Below are 13343 nucleotides of genomic sequence, written 5' to 3' on the forward strand. Positions count from 1 at the left end.
CATTTTAATGTTCATAGTTTTGATCTTCTTTTTCTTAAATAAGTTCCTTTAACATTTCATGTAATAAGGGTTTGATGATGATGAACTCCTCTAGCTTTACCTTGTCTGGGAAGCACTTTATCTGCCCCTCAATTCTAAATGATAGCTTTGCTGGGAAGAGCAATCTTGGCTGTAGGTTCCTGCTTTCCATGACTTTGAATATGTCTTGTCAATCCCTCTTGTCTACAAAGTTTCTTTTGAGAAATCAGCTGATAGTCTTATGGGAACTCCTTTGTCGGCAACTCTCTGGTTTTCATTTGCTACTTTTAAGAGTCTCTCTTAATCTTTAACCTTTGGTATTTTAATTATGATGTGTCTTGCTGTGATTCTGTTTTGGTCTAACTTGTCTGGGATTTTCTGTGCTCTTGGACTTGTATGTCTATTTCCTTCACCAAATTAAGGAAGTAAACTATGTTATTCTTTAGTTTCATCCATAACTTGTATACCCAATTATCATTTTAACATTATACTTTCTGTGACAACCTGCATAGTTTGATTCACCCAGCAGCTACTCAGTTCTTTAGTAGTATAATGTTTAGTTGTTATATAATAATAATAGGGCTGAAGATGGTTCTGTGCCTTTTTCCAGCAGTAGTTTTAGTGCCCTGAGATGTTTTACCCAATTTATCATAGTCTAGAAATGTTCATTCAAAACATCTAGTCAGATTGCAGTAAACTAAAAAAAATAGTTATAGATTTTTTTCTTTGACCTATGAAATGTGGCTTAGTTATTTATAACATATGTTGTCTTGTCTTTCATTTTGTTTGACTAACTTTTATACCAAATTGAATAAGCCATTAGCTTTTAGTCTGTAGGAATGTGGATCCATAGATATTTCCCATTAGACAAAAGAAAATCTATACAAGCGATATCCCCTGTGGCTTGGTCTTCCTCGCTGGCCTAATGGTCTAGCACTGCTATACTGTACCCTTATGAGAAAGAACTGTGTTGGATGATTCCCTTAACATCAGAAATATTAATTGGAGAGTTATATATAGTTTTCAGATAACTAACTTTTGTACTTTACTACGTGTATTAAACATTCTGGTTCAGGGAATTCACGTTATAAATTTCATATTTTTGAAGCTATTATAAAACAAAATTATTAACTTGTGTATATTTATATATCTTAAGTAGTTTAAAATTAGAGTTTATTGAAATGAGACATACAGTATTTAGGTAGCCATGTTGTTTTAATATATTTTGCTTTAAAAAAATTCTTCAAAAAGAAATTCTTCAACTGACAGTGGTTGCATAACTCTGTGAATATACTAAAACTCACTGAATTATACAGTTTATATGGGTGAGGTATATGATTTGTGAGTTATATCTCAATAAAACTATGATTTAAAAAATTTCCACTGCACAAAATATTTTCATAGGTTCAAACCAATAGAATTTCAAGTTATATATTTATATATAATTTATTTAAAAAATTTTTAGCCTTAATAAACATTTAAAGCTTTAGAAATATGAAATTATATATGTGACTTACAGATAATATGTTTTTGTTCAATAGTAACACATATTATTACAGAAACTTAAACTATAGATAAGAAAAAAAAGACTTAAAAATGTGTAGGTCTTTAAACATTCACTTCTACCATTCACTCTGTCATTAAGCTTTCCCTATTCTTAACTACAGTCATGCACCACATAACTGTGTTTTGATCAACAGTGGACTCCAAGTATGATGGTGGTTGCATGAGATCGTAATGGAACTGGAAAAATTGCTATTACCTACTGATGTTGTAGCCGTCCTGATATTGTGGCACAGCACATTATTTATGTTTTTGTGATGATGCTGGTATAAACGAACCTGTGCTGCCAGTCATATAAAAGTATAGCACAGCCCTGATAGGCTTGTCTCAGTTGGTTGGGCATTGTACTGCAAAGCAAAAGGTTGCTGGTTCAATTCCCAGTCAGGGCACATGGCTGGATTGTGGGTTTGTTCCCAGTCAGGGTGCATATGAGAGGCAACCCATCGATGTTTCTCTCTCACATCAATGTTTCTCCCCCTTTCTTCCTCCCTCCTTCCTCCCTCTCTAGAACCTTCTGATCCGTATTCAGACGCGTTATCCATTGCGCCACTCGCCCCGTACCTCCCTCTCTAAAAATAAAAAAAGTAAAATCTTCTAAAAAAAGTGTAGCACATAGGTTATGTGTAGAGCACAGTACTTGATAGTGATAATAAATGACTCTTACTGCTTTATGTATTTAATATACCTAGTATACTATTTATTGTTACTTCAGAGTGTACTCATTCTACTTATAAAAAAGTTTGCTGTTAAACACAGCATAATGTCAGCAGCCACACGTCTAGAGTTTACTGTGTCTCTTGATCACATCATTTTCTCTTGTTCTTGATCAATCTCGTGTTGTTTTATAAATTAAGTGTAGTTTAAGTGCATAGTGTTTATAAGGTGTACGTAGTGTATAGTAATGTCCTAGGCTTTCACACTCACTCACTGATGGACCCAGAGCAACTTCTAGTCCTGCTTGTTCCATTCATGGTAAGTGCCCTGTACAGGTGTATCATTTTTTAAAATAAATACTGTATTTTTACTGTACTTTTTCTATGTTTAGATGTGTTTAAATGCTTACCATTGTGTTACAAGTATAGTACAGGCACATCTCTACAGGCTGCAGCCTGGGAGCAGTAGGCTCTGTATTGCCTAGGTGTGTAGTGGCCTAGACCACCCAGGTTAGCGTAAGCACAGTGATGTTCACACAACAGAATCACCTAATACCATGTTTCTCAGAAGATATTCCTGTCGTTAAGCAGTGCATGACTTTACTTCCTTGGCATCCATTTTTTTCCTGCCATATTTCATTAGTACTTGGTTGCTTTTCATGGCCATCTTAGGGAAACAACCAGAAGTAAAAATATCTTCTTCTAAGAACAGTTTTGTGAGAGCTTTGGCTTTTTCTCCAGGACAATGAGAGGTGTATGTGAAGGTGAGCGATAACATCGTTACCTTAAAAGAAATACAATAAATATAATAAATATCTTGCAGAATAGTTTTTGAAATGCATTCACTTAGGGATTTTGTTGTAAAAATTTGCTTTAAAACACTTTGGGTTTAAAGTGAAAACTCGGAATCTTTGATAAATGCCGTTGTGACATTGGTTTTTATATAGCTGGACTATTTCTCTGTCTTTTTAAAAAAACTCTTGTTATCATATTTCAAATTAACTTTCTAACAGCTAAAATTGTTCACAATGCAGTTTAAAGATAAATGCAATATCAGGCTTTGAATTTTTTTTGTAAATATTAAGACCTGAGTACAAAATGAGGGGGCTGTATTGTGGATTAAGTGAAATATCTCAAGGCTGTGCAGCTCTGATAACTGAACCTGAAGTGACCTTTCTCAGACACAATTACAGAGCTGTATGTTTTTCCTTTAATTTCATCAGGGGTTTAATTAGTATACAAATAAAACTTCCCTTATCTTCCTTTCTACCTAATTGGCTTGTCTTCGCTTATATATGAAGTATGTGAAAGTGGGCTGTAATTAGGGTGACCGTGTTAACCTTTTTTCCTCAAATGTACTGTTGCCTAAAGGCCTCAAGGCCTAAAAACAGGGCTTTGGATTATTGCTTTGCAATCACTATGGCTGTCCCACAGGTTTTCTCATGAGCAGAAGGGCTTTGGGTGCTGCAGGTTCCCACTGCTTAACAGGATCTTCATTCTTCTCCCCACTAAATGTTTATTGATTATCTCGCTGTTCCAGGCTCAGCCTCCAACAACTTAATATCAGGTGACAGTCAGGAGAGTTCTCCAAGTAATTAGAGTTGAGCATTGGGGGAACAATTAGGAGCAGAGTTATTAAACTTGATTTATCCTATTCTCTCCTGAACAGTTTCTCGGATATCAGAACATCACACTTTCACAATCTACCCTGGCTGAGAAATTAGTGGCCAACCTGCTGCTTATCATTGTTGCCCTGCTGCCGAGAGGCACAGCCTCTTGGCTTCAGTCATTCAGTTGGAAATATTAGAGTCCATAAAGTTTATCATGGGTTTTAATTAGATAAAACTGAACAGGAGAAAAGAAAAGCTGAACTTAAAGTTATATATATGATGTATATAACGTATACATTATAGGTGCGTATGTATGATACATATATACACACACATATGTAAATATATTTTTATTTCCTGAATGCTCAGTGTTAAGATTTTAAAAGATATCTACTTTGTCATCAGAAGCAAAAAAGGCGAATATTAGGGAAAAGACTTATCATTGAATCACTTTTTCTGTCTTTGGTGTTTTACATACATCTGCATGGACCCATTGATTTGTATCGCTTCCATCGTGGTGTCCCTTGGCCCTTTATAACGAGAATTCTGCATGTATTCGTTATAGAAATATAAGGTTTTATTCCATTCTTTGCACAGTTTTTATTTTTAATTTTTGATTTGATCTTTGTTGTCCCCCTCCATACCATTTAGTCCCCTTATACCTCCCTCCCCCTAGCAATCACCACACTGTTGATTTTTAAAAAGAACTTTTATCTCTTCATTTTCACATTAAGAAATTATGATCTGTATCACTTTGTTTATACCACTTTTTGTTCATTGTCTGTAATTTCAGTCTTGGAATGGGCTCTTTAGCTATGCCTCTGAAATAGTGCAAGCTTTAGAAGAGATTCTTTGCCCCCACCATTGCCCCTGAAAGCTGAAAATAAAAGATTTAGACATATAGTAGAAATTTTAATTGTATGAGTTATAGCATCTTTGAAAGGATATCATAGGATTTTGGGAAAGTCAAGTGTGGTTTTAAAATGATTACAAAGCCATGGGTTAGCTCATTGGACCAGTGAGCTTCAATCTGTACAAAGCTAGACACAATATCCTGAATACCCCTCACAAATATGCACCTCTAGTCATAAGAGTTACTGAGCAAGGGAATTGGAATGGATTGGCACAAATCTATTATTTCTGTCAGAGAAAGATTTCAAGCTTTATGTGTAACTAACTGGTGGTGGATCATTAGTTTTATCTTCATACCTGAAAAATAGCAATTTTTATTACCTGAAAGATGTCAGAAATACTGGCTTTAAAAGGATTCAAATTTTTTTAATGAAGAAATCTCATGATACTTCAATACCTTTAAACATCTTAACATTGACACAAAATAAGTAGGTTTACCATGGCTTTTAAAACCTCTTCCTTGTCATATTTTTTGAAGTTGGTTTAAATTTGGCTATTTCCATAGAGGGATTTCTTAGAGATCTATTAATACTAAAGGGTTAAAATAAAATATATCTAATATGTAATCACAGTTTGCTTATTTTTAATATTTTTACTTTTATTTCCCTGATAGCAACTTGACTGTTTGAAATGTGAAATACTGTATTTAAAAATTCAGCATTTTAGAATACCTGATTTGACTGATGATTGCTTCCATTCACTAACATTTAGAGCGAATTAATTGTGTTAGCTCTATTCAGACAGCTTGAGTTTTTTATACAACCTATTGTGAATGCATTAAGAGAATACTATTAGAAGAGTTTCAAACATGAAAGTATTGCATTTAGGTTATTCTTTTTAAAAAGATTTATTTGTTTTTAGAGAGAGGGGGATGGAAGGAGAAAGAGAGGGAGAGAAACTTGGTGCTGAGAGAGCCTCTCTTGTGCCCGACCAGGAACCCAACCACAACCCAGGCCTGTGCCTTGACCAGAAATCAAACCAGCAGCCTTTCACTTTGCGGGACAACACCCAACCAACTGAGTCACACCGGTCACGGTGCATTTTGGTTATTCTTTGCTGAGTATTTTAAGAGTAGTTGTGAACAGTAATATGAGGCTAAACTCTGAGCAAGCAGAAAATACTATGTGTATGAAATCAGTTACCCAGCTCACAGTCCAACGAATTTCAGTTAAAAACTGTTTGATAAGCTTATGTTTTGGAAATTTCATAGGCAAAAGAATGATCAAATTGTAATGCTAAGCAATACTCTGATCTCTATACTATTTTACATCTTAGAATTTTAAACAAGGTCTAGAAAATTTTCCTATGAATTGTGAGTTTCTGATTTATCTTGACTTTTAGCTCTAAAGTCAAGATAAAGTTGTATACTTGCATCCTGAAAGTTTTATGCTAAGAGAATATTTCAGATTAAAGCAAATAGCAAATTTAAATCAACAGATTTTGTACCTCTGTGACTAGGAAAATATGGAATATAAATAATTCCAGCTGCAGGCATTATTTATAACTCTCTGTTGAAATACATTGATCATATTGTGTTGCTACCCTGAACATGAGAGTTATTTACAGGAAGTAAGTGAATTTTATTTTTGGAGTCCAGTTTGTCCATGGACGTGTCTATAGAAACTCTTACAGATATCTTTGTAAAGATAGTAGTGGTATTTTTAAATCGTGGGTTCCTTATTCTCTCATAGGCATCATAATCCATCTTCTCAATCATATACACACTTTGGGCATATCATAGTTCTGGTTTTAAATATACTCTAAATTTCATGTGCTTCCCCCCCCAAAAAAATCTTTATATTTTCATCATTAAAAGAAAATGCAACTGGAAAATTTTATAAGCAGGTATTTTTAGTAAGAATAAAACGTATTTGCCTTGCAGTATTTAAAAAATAGAATAGAGTTGTGTTTTGTAGCTAAACATTTTTCAAAATCTTACCGGTTCTATCATTTCTAATTAGTAAGTATGTAAAATTTTTGCAAAAAAATTTGTTAAACCTTGATGTGTAATGACCCAAGTCTACTTCTCAGTCAGTCTGTATCCTTCTTTGTTTAATAGCCTATGGCATAAATTGAAGTTAATTATCAGGGCTGACAAGTAACTCTGTTTTCTGTCTGCTTGCAGAGTCTCTCCGAGGCAAAGATGGAGCTGAGAAGAAAAGATCAATCTCTGCGTCAGCTCAATAGACATCTTACCCAGCTGGAGCAGGACAAGCGTCGGCTGGAGGAGAACATCCATGATGCAGAGAGTGCCCTCCGCATGGCAGCCAAGTGAGCATTTGGACCTTGGGGAGATCACTTAAAACAGACAAAAGATCAATTCTTACTTTCATGCTTCGGGTTTTAGCTCTGGATAATACAGTGTTAGAAAACAAAAGTACAGCTGTCTCTCTTTGAAATTCTCTGATATATCCTCAAAAAAGAAAACTCTTTAACTCAACATTCTAAATGTATATTTTATTGTGAAACTTCAGAAAAGTATAAGTGTCCATGTAAGCTCTAATTAGGTGCATTTTGGGCTCTGTTGTGGTGTTACTTGTTTGAAACTACGTTTTCATTAATATAAAATGTAGGACTCTTTATGTAAAACTTTTGCATAGTTTCCTCTATTACATATTTCTTATTCCCTTCTGCCCCACTTCCCTCCAAATTTTGCTTTGCATATAAGATACCAATACTCCAAGTAATATTTCCATTAAAAATGTTAGTATAACATCAACGTGTACATAATAGCATCTTTTTAAGTGCAATAAAAACAAATATCACGGAAAAGTCATTTAATTTCATAGCTGTATATTCTAATGTGTTACATAGAAAAAATACACAGTTTTCAGAGTGGGCAACTATGTAAATGTGATGAGAGTATTTTCTTTTTACCAGGTAATCAAGTTGACATATACTGTGAAGTTCAAATTGAACAGTTCTCTTGGGCATTTTTATTTGTTCCCCACATTAAATTACACGGAGTACTTTAAGATAGTCCTTTGTACAACAGCATGGCTTAAAGAAAATCTATTTATGGATTAAAGAAACATCTAATTTTATTACACAGTGTTTTCTGAATTTAGAATTCTGGACTCCTGTACTTACAAAAACTTATACATTAATTTAAAAAAAATTTTGAGACAAACTCTCTCGTTAAAAGCTTACACTGAAATATGAAGGTAGTCTGTAAACTAAATCATAAAATGGGGATTCTGCTGTCATAGGATAGCCACAGCTTTGCCAGTAGACTTGGGAAATTGCTTATACATAGTGAGAAAATCAGTTTATCCAGTGCCAAAATATGACATGTTTGAACATCCACCAATAGTTTTTTTGAAAATTGTAAAGCTCTGTAACAATTGCATCACCATATTAGTTATATGGACTTGTCATTTAAGTAATACAAATTTTACTACATCATTTTGTTTTCATTTGTTCAGTCTTAAGTTTCCTCAGGTCAGATGAGAAGGTGATTTCTAGTATGTTTTATAGCTCCTGAAAACTCAGATTAAGGAAAACAAGATTATAAATCCTTCAGATTCGTACTGTATCAAAGCATTGTTGCTAATTCAGGAATTTGGCTGGGCTGTGAAATTTGGAGTGTTGACACATTGCTTACAGTTTTCAGTTTATAATTTAACATTAAATTTTTATTGTTAGCATTTTCATCCAAAGTTTTTATTTAAGTACAAAGGTCAAATTCACTATACAAAGCTAACAGAAGAAACTAGTAACTTTGCATAGTGCTAGTCAAGGCCATAGACAGTGTTTTTGCAGTTATGATAGCACAAAACACTATACAGAAGGAAGATATTATTTTGTATAATATGGCCATTTATAATATATCCCCACCACTAATATGTTAAAATTTTTATTAGAAATCGAAAGAAAGTTTTATTCTTTAGTTTTAAAGAATAGGCTTAGTTTTAAAGCCTTTTCAGCACATTTTAATAATATAACCATGATTTTGTTTTTCTTTTTCGGTTTTTAACTTTAAAGATATCCTTTATATTCCCCCCATTACAGGCAATATAATTGAAAGTAAGAGTTAAATGTGGAAATACACTGGTGAATGTAGTTAGGTTTCACATTTTTAGGAGTACAAAGATAGCTAACCATTATTTTTCAATAATAGCGACTTATACCAAAAATGTGTAACAGTTGTAGTAAGACTTGGGTTTTACTAACATCGAATTTTATTTCTTTCTAGGGACAAAGAGTGTGTTGCTAATCATATGAGGACAGTAGAAAATATGCTTCATAAGGTACTATAATTTTTATTAAATATTGTTCTACTTGTATTATGATACCATTCTCCTAGTCATTTTCATTAAGTGCAAAAACACTTTAATTCATTTTGTACTTTTTAAAAAATACATGAACAAAAGGTCCTTTCACATGACTGAAAATTTGTATTATACAATGCTATATTGCACAGCTTTTTTTCAGAATTCACTTCATGCACGAGATAAAACTATGAACATAGTGGTTTCCCCAAACTGGTATAATTGTACTGAATTATTTGTGGTCTTTGGTGAGTGAACCAGAGGTCATTAAGATTCTTACATGTCTCATAATGATAAAATGTTTGACCACATTGTCTAAGCTCTCACCACTCGTAAACCTACTATCCTATGTATGTATATGTAGAAAGAGGCATAATGTATTATATCTGGCAATACTCATATATCTTAACTAGGCAGTAATGTTTTTCAAGTTGTAATTTATGTTCTTATAGGAATGTGTTTTTAAAGTAGAAATTTAATGTATTTAATAATGTTACATTATTCTCAAATTTGATTACTTCTGTACGGTAAATTTACTTTTCATTTGTAGTGATGAGCAGCATGATAAAGATATATTACTACAAACTTAATATTGTATATTAACTAGCTGTATATTTTGTTGGCACTTCAGATTCAAGATGTGTTTACTATTTTCACTATTTAAAAATAGAGGAATGTTATTTATGTGTTTCTGTTATTGTCTAATTGACAGTTTGTTGAAAACAAATACCTAGTACTTTTAAGATATATGGAATTTATGAATTAATATATTTAGAACAATTTTGTCAATCAAATTTACTATATAATGTAGTTTGTAAATCACTTAAAACACCTAAAAACTAACCCTTTAAAGGAAATATTTAGTAAACATTAGCAATCTAATATTTAATACATTTTAACATTTTGGAAACACTGGGCCTTTGCATTCTTTTGTAAATATATTGAAAGTGACTAGCATTATTTCGTATCACCAAAGCATTTGGGAAAATATCTAATATCCTGACAGTCATTTATTAAAAATAATGTTTATTTGAAACTGATTTCTCCCCCTCTCATTTAAAAAAGTTTAGACAGTCAGTATAGTTTAAATATAGTCACATCAAACCCATATATGCTAGAAATCTGAAATTTAGTATTGTAAGGAAAGAGACATTTTTGGTTAGATTTTTTTGTACTTTGGATAGGAAAAATCAATCATGTCATTATATATATAAAATATATATGGAATTTATATTCCATATATAATATATATAATATATATACAGAATACCTTTTTGTGTAGTTAATGTTGCTTTTGACATATAATTGCTTGTCCATCTTCCCAGCCAGAGGAAAAAAATGTTGGATAGCAGCTGTCGTAGGCAATGGATATTGACATCAGAGAAAAATCATCAGTATAAAATAATGTTATCCTTTACTTATGAGAATGGCAAAATACATATTTTAAATATAATAAAGGCTGATTGCAACAGGATAATTGTAATGATAAAGTTACAGTTTATCTTTTGTTTTTTCTGTCATATGGAAAGAAAGAAAGAAAAATGCCTGCAGATAAAATGCCGTTTTATAATTATATATTTTTCTTTGTCTCTTTAAAAGCTTTTGTCTTAAAGTCCATTTTGTATGATAGTATAGCTATTCCAGCTCTCTTTTGGCTGTTGTTTGCATGTAATACTCTTCTTCTGTCTCTTTACTTTCAACCTATCTGTGTCTAAAATAAATCTCTTGTAGAGAGCATGTAGTTGAGTCATGTTTTAAAATATATTCTGCCAAGTTCCAACTTTTAATTGGAGGGTTTAATCAATTTGCATTTAATGTATTTAGTGGTAAGGAAGGACTTTTGCCCTTTTTTCTATATATATTGTATCTATATGTTTCACAATTTGTGTATTAGTCCTCTACCTTTTTTGTGTGTTAGGTACTACTTTTCTTGTATAACATTTGATGTCATTTTTCCTTTGCTTTACCATATGTTTTTATTTTCTTAGTGTTTGCCTTGGGATTACAATTAACATCATAATTCACAGCAATTAGCTTGAAATAATACCAACTTAGTTTCAATAGTATACAAAAACTTTGCCCCTATATAGTTTTATCCCCCATTAATGTTGTTATTATCACAAATGACATCTTTATACATTTAAGTGCCCATCAACATAGTTTATAATTAATGTTTTATGTAATGTTCTTTTAAATCATGTAGGGAAAAAAGAGGAGTTACATACCAAAAATACATTAATACTGACTTTTATATTTACCTATGTGGTTACCTTTATTTGTTTGTTTTAGTATTTGTTTCTTTTGTGGTTTTGAATTCCTATCTAGTGCCCTTAATTTCAGGTTAAAGGATTTCTTTTAAGAAGGCAGGCCGAGTAGTGATGAACTCCCTCAGCTCTTGGAGTGGCTTAATTTCTCCTTCATTTTTGAAAAATATTTTTGTTGGATATAGAATTCTTGATTGAACAGTTTTTCCCCTTTTCAGCACTTGAATGTATCAACTCCAAAATTTCTGTTTTCTTTTTATAGTTTATATCTCTCTACTTACATTTTCTCCTTTGGGAAATATCATTTTCATGGTTTCCTCTGGTTCTTTGCACATGGTTTTCTTTAACTTGTAAAAAATACTAAAATAATTCATTTAAAGTCATTTAATGGTGAATTCCATGTCTAGGCTTCATCAGGGACAGTTCTTATTAATTTCCACTTTTCTTGTGTATGGGGCATACTTTATTTCTTTGCATACCTCATAATTTTTTGTTGAAAAATGGATATTTTGAATGTTACAATGTAGCAACTCTGGAAATCAGGTTCTCCATCATCTCTAGTGTTTGCTGTTGCTGCATACTCTAGTAGTGGTTGTTGGTTTAGTGAATTTTCATGTGTGGCCACTGAAATCTCTGCTCTGTTAATTTGTTAGTGGTTAGCTAGTGCTTTGACAGGAATTTCCAGATTCAGATGTTCTTTTCTTGATTAAGCTTTGGGCTGCTTGCTGTAAAATTTTAATTAGTTTCTATAGTTCTGAAAAAGTTGGGTTTAACTAATTTTGCCAGTTTATTTGCTGCTTTTGAAATACTTTACATTTGGTAACATCACTCACTAATATTATATCCTTTTATGTTTCTAATAACCTTACCAGTAGGCTTCTAATATTACTGGTAATATTATCAAGAATTGAATTTTTTTTTAAAATTAAGAGCCTCTTCAAACATGCCTAAGTATTTCTATCATGTGGAGAAGAGTAAAAGTATAGTCATATTGACATAATTTTCTGGATAGAGTAATGAATGAATGGATGGATAGGTTAATGTCAGGATTACTTAGCATTAGCTATGAGAAAATTACATTAAGTATTGGGTATTAATGAAATTCTTAGCAGAGAGATGCCTTATTTACTATGTAGCTGAGGGTGAAAGTAAATAGATTTGGATGAAATTTGAATATAGAGAAGAATCTGAGCATTTTTGGTTGAATTAGCAGAATGACTGGATTCTGGAGGCTTTCAGATATTTCCTGAGTACTACAACTTTGGAGGAATTAACTAAAATGTTTTCTGTGTGTGATCATAGAATACTATGAACTTTAAAGTTACCACTGAACTACTGAGAGGTGTTAGATGCCATTTCAGTAAATTGTTAAAACAGGAAGTCACAATTCAGAATCCTCAAAGGACTGTCCAGAAGACCTTGCATCTGTAAATCCTCTAAATTTATTATGCTGAAATGACACTGGAATAATAACCAGGGAGTCACAGGAGTTTCTGCTGAAGCTGTCTGGGATTTGCTTCTCCAGTAACATTACTTAAAACTTGTAATTTATCACAAAACACAATATTTACTATAAGTAGTTCAGCCTACAAATACCTTTTGAGTATATAGTGTGTGCCAGGAACTGCACCTTGTTCTGGGAATATATAATATACTGTATGGTTATATCTCCTAGTCCATTCCCTTGAAGAGGAGACATAGATAATTCCAACATAGCACGGAAACTATGCATCTGTGCTTATACTGGATTATAAGATGCAGCTCCTTATATATTTAGATGGAGTTTTTCATCTATGAGACATAGTTAGAGAACCCAGGGTTGGGATATTTCTTAGGAGGAAATTAATGCCTGGATAGGGCTTTGAAGTGAGAAGAAAGATGGAAAGGGCAGTCTAGCAAAGAGAATAGCTTGTGCAAGTGCATGGACGCATGTATAGCCAGATATCTTACATTTGGTATTGAATGCAAGGAGAGTGTGAGAGATAAGGCTGAATGAGGCAGGTGGAAGCCAAGTCATGGAAGAATTTTGTTTTTTGGTTGCCATTCTAAGAA

The 13343-nt window shown here is 32.7% G+C and overlaps 1 protein-coding gene across 1 annotated transcript in view; it reads left to right on the forward strand.

Moving 5' to 3' along the window:
- The window catches only part of CCDC171 (coiled-coil domain containing 171), a 289149-nt gene that overhangs the window by 200512 nt on the left and 75294 nt on the right, over window positions 1-13343 (forward strand). Inside the window, exons 22-23 of the mRNA XM_054583183.1 lie at window positions 6882-7027; window positions 8952-9006. Of these exons, the coding sequence (XP_054439158.1) occupies window positions 6882-7027; window positions 8952-9006 (201 nt within the window). The remainder of the gene's footprint in view (window positions 1-6881; window positions 7028-8951; window positions 9007-13343) is intronic.

The sequence above is a fragment of the Pteronotus mesoamericanus genome, unplaced genomic scaffold, assembly GCF_021234165.1.
Source record: "Pteronotus mesoamericanus isolate MK-2021 breed Mesoamerican mustached bat unplaced genomic scaffold, CSHL_Meso_final contig_73, whole genome shotgun sequence".
Taxonomy (NCBI): Eukaryota; Metazoa; Chordata; class Mammalia; order Chiroptera; family Mormoopidae; genus Pteronotus; species Pteronotus mesoamericanus.